Here is a 2823-nt window from a genome sequence, read left to right as displayed (position 1 = left end):
GACGCTGGACCGCTTCACGCTCCAGCTGCGTGCGCAAGGGCTCGTGCAGAGCGCTGACTGGGCAGGGTGCGCCGAGGTGATCGACCTCTACTCCGGGCCGCGCGATGTCGACCACGAGCCGCATGTCGCCCGGTGCGGGCCATCGCTGCTGCGGGACGCGTCTGCGCTCGTCCCGATGGTCGTCTTCCCTCCGGCGTGCAAGCGAGTGCTGCTGCGGCTGCTCGTGCTGCTCGTCGAGGGTGGCAACGCGGAGGGCGGCGCCGCGGCGCCGGGGCTGCTCCTCACCGACCGCACCTTCCTCGTCAAGGCGGTGGGCGTGATGAAGGCGCGCGCGGTGCTGCGGGGCAGGCACGTCTGCGACCCGTCCGACCTGCGCGTGGTGCGGTACCTCACCGCCTTCCGCGTGCCGGAGCCGCTCCACCTGAAGATCGACGAGGTCATCGACCGCGCCCTCGCCGAGGAGGCGGAGGAGGAGGCGCGGGGCGGCAGCGGCGACGCCGGAGGATCGGCGGCTGGGCTGCAGAGCGACAGCGGCGGAGGTGGAGGCGGAGGCAGCGAGGACCGGATCTCGGCGGCGGCGGATGGGTCGAGCGATGGCGAGGAGGGCGGGGAGGGGGGAGGTTTGAGCGGGGAGGGGGGAGGGAGCGAGAGCCAGAGCGAGAGCCAGAGCCAGAGCCAGAGGGAGGCCGGATCGGCTGCAAGCCCACCCGGAGGCGAGGGCAAAGGCGGCGAGGGCCAAGGCGGCGAGGGACAGGGAGGAGGGCGGCAGGGCGGAGCACAGCAGCGCAACGAGCGGGAGGGCGGGCCCGGGCACGGAGAGGAGAACGGGATGAGCGGCCGCGGGAGCGGAGGCGGAGGCGCCCAAAAGGGAGGCGAGGAGGGGGCGGCCGACTCAGCGCATGCTCCGGGAGGGGAGGAGCAGGCGCAGGCCAACGCCTCCCGCGGCGGCGCGGCCGGCGAGGACAAGGTACGCAACCTCTCTCCGCTGCTGCGCCGGCTGCGAGGCCACCTCGAGCGCGGCGCGGCGGCGCCCGTCCTCAGCCCAAGCGGAGCGCCGCGCGGCTGGCGCGCAGACGCAGAAGGGCGGGGGGGGGGAACGCCCGCGTGTCTCACGGGACACACAATGCTCCTTGCCGCAGGCGCGCCCCTCCGCCCGGAGTGCCCGATTTGGTCGAGAGCGAGCCGGCGGAGGCGGCCCTCTGGTGCGAGGCGCCGAGCCCGAGGCTGCCGCGGAGGACGCGGCGGCACTCTCCGGGGGCGGCCGGCCGCGTCGCGATCGTGCGCGACACCTCCAGCTCGATGGAGGGGTTGTGGCACCGCTGGGCCGGCCTCGTCTGCACGAGCGTCGTCGACCTCGCCAAGCAGCACCGCATGCCGGTCCGCCCCGCCCACGGCAACACCCCTGCCCACGCTTAGGATGCGAGGGGGCCCCTGCCCATCGCCCACTAACCAGGTGGGCTACTGCGAGTTCTCCTCCTCGGCGCGCAAGTTCCTCCCCGCCGACAGCCGCGCCCACCAGCGGCGGCGCTTCTTCTCGCGCGAGTATGCCGCGCTGGCCGCCCACTCGGGCGAGGCGCAGAGCGGGGGCACGACCAACTTTGAGGCGCCGCTGCGCACCATCCTCGAGGAGTTCGAGGCGGGCCTCCCTCGCCACCGGCGGCGCGGCGCGGCGAGCCCGCGAGGCGCCGACCAGCACGTCCTCTTCCTCACCGACGGCCAGGGCGGCGACCGGACCATGCGGAGGGAGATCGAGGAGGCGCGCGGCCTCGGCGTCGCCGTGCACACAATCTTCATCGGCAACAGCCGCTGCCCGCCGGTGCTCGACCGGCTGAGCGAGGAGACGGGCGGCACGTCTTGGGCGGCCTACTTCGACGTGCAGTCCCGCTCCATCCGGCTAGTGGACCGGCAGGCGGGCGAGGCGGCGGGCCTGGAGGCCTCGTCCCCGCGGCCGGAGCAGCAGAAGCTGGACCGGCTGGCGCGAGTGCCGGCGCTCTTCAACAAGTACGTCGAAGAGAAGTACGGGGACGCGCTCTGATTCAGACTGAAACAGCGACAACGACGAGTCGGCTGCCCGGATTTTTTGTGTGGGCACACATTGATCCATGTTTGCGAACTGCCTGGGTTTATTTTATTGCGTGCTGTGTACCATTGTGTGTGTGTGTGTGTGTGTGTGTGTGTGGTGTGGCCATAGTGGCGGCCGCGGGAGATGCGCGATAGTCGTGGTGATTTTTTTGGTTCTCTGTTCTCAGCTCACAGCTGAACTCTAGAGTTTGTGAGAGCTGTCCCTGAGAGCCCCCCGCCCGTGTGTCGGCGATACGATCGGTACACGTACCACGATCCACGCGGTGTAGGGCACGAGCTGTATCTACGATAAGGCAAAAACGGCGGGACACCTCTACTCTATGAGATGGGTAAAAAGGAGCATCAGCTAGTGTCTCTAGCCTCTAGGGTCAGAGTATGGTTTCACGGCAGTTTTGTGTGTGGTAAGAGCCGTGTACGTCAACGTGTACGAACGTGACTGTGTCGAGTGTCGTACTGTGCTGTCTCGGAACAAGACATTTCTCGCCCATTTCGGCATCCTGCGTCAAGCTGAGAGTCAGCTCACCCAGAACACCAAGTAGCGCTGGTCGGCCTGCAGCACCTTCAAGAGGTCGCCCGGGTTGGCCACCCTCTCTCTGGTAGGCCGCACGCTGTGCACACGCGCGGTCTGATTCAGCACCCACGAAACGATCTGGCGCTCCCGCCGACGCTGCGTCTCCGTCGCTCGAGACAGCGCGTGCCTCGCCCCCGCGCCCCGATTGCGCTGCAAAGTGAGCGTGGCCA

At 69.4% G+C, this 2823-nt stretch overlaps 1 protein-coding gene across 1 annotated transcript; it reads left to right on the top strand.

Moving 5' to 3' along the window:
* Window positions 1-307: 307 nt before the first annotated feature.
* Window positions 308-967, top strand: EMIHUDRAFT_441373 (hypothetical protein; the record flags this gene model as incomplete). Its single annotated transcript, XM_005786452.1, has 1 exon — window positions 308-967. A coding segment is annotated over one exon (659 nt), but the record flags the coding sequence as incomplete, so codon positions are not given.
* Between the last annotated feature and the right edge of the window lie 1856 nt (window positions 968-2823).

Source organism: Emiliania huxleyi, assembly GCF_000372725.1.
Source record: "Emiliania huxleyi CCMP1516 chromosome Unknown EMIHUscaffold_151, whole genome shotgun sequence".
In the NCBI taxonomy this organism is placed as follows: domain Eukaryota; phylum Haptophyta; order Isochrysidales; family Noelaerhabdaceae; genus Emiliania; species Emiliania huxleyi.
Note: the sequence above shows the minus strand (reverse complement) of the source record. Positions and strands in the feature narration are given on the sequence as shown.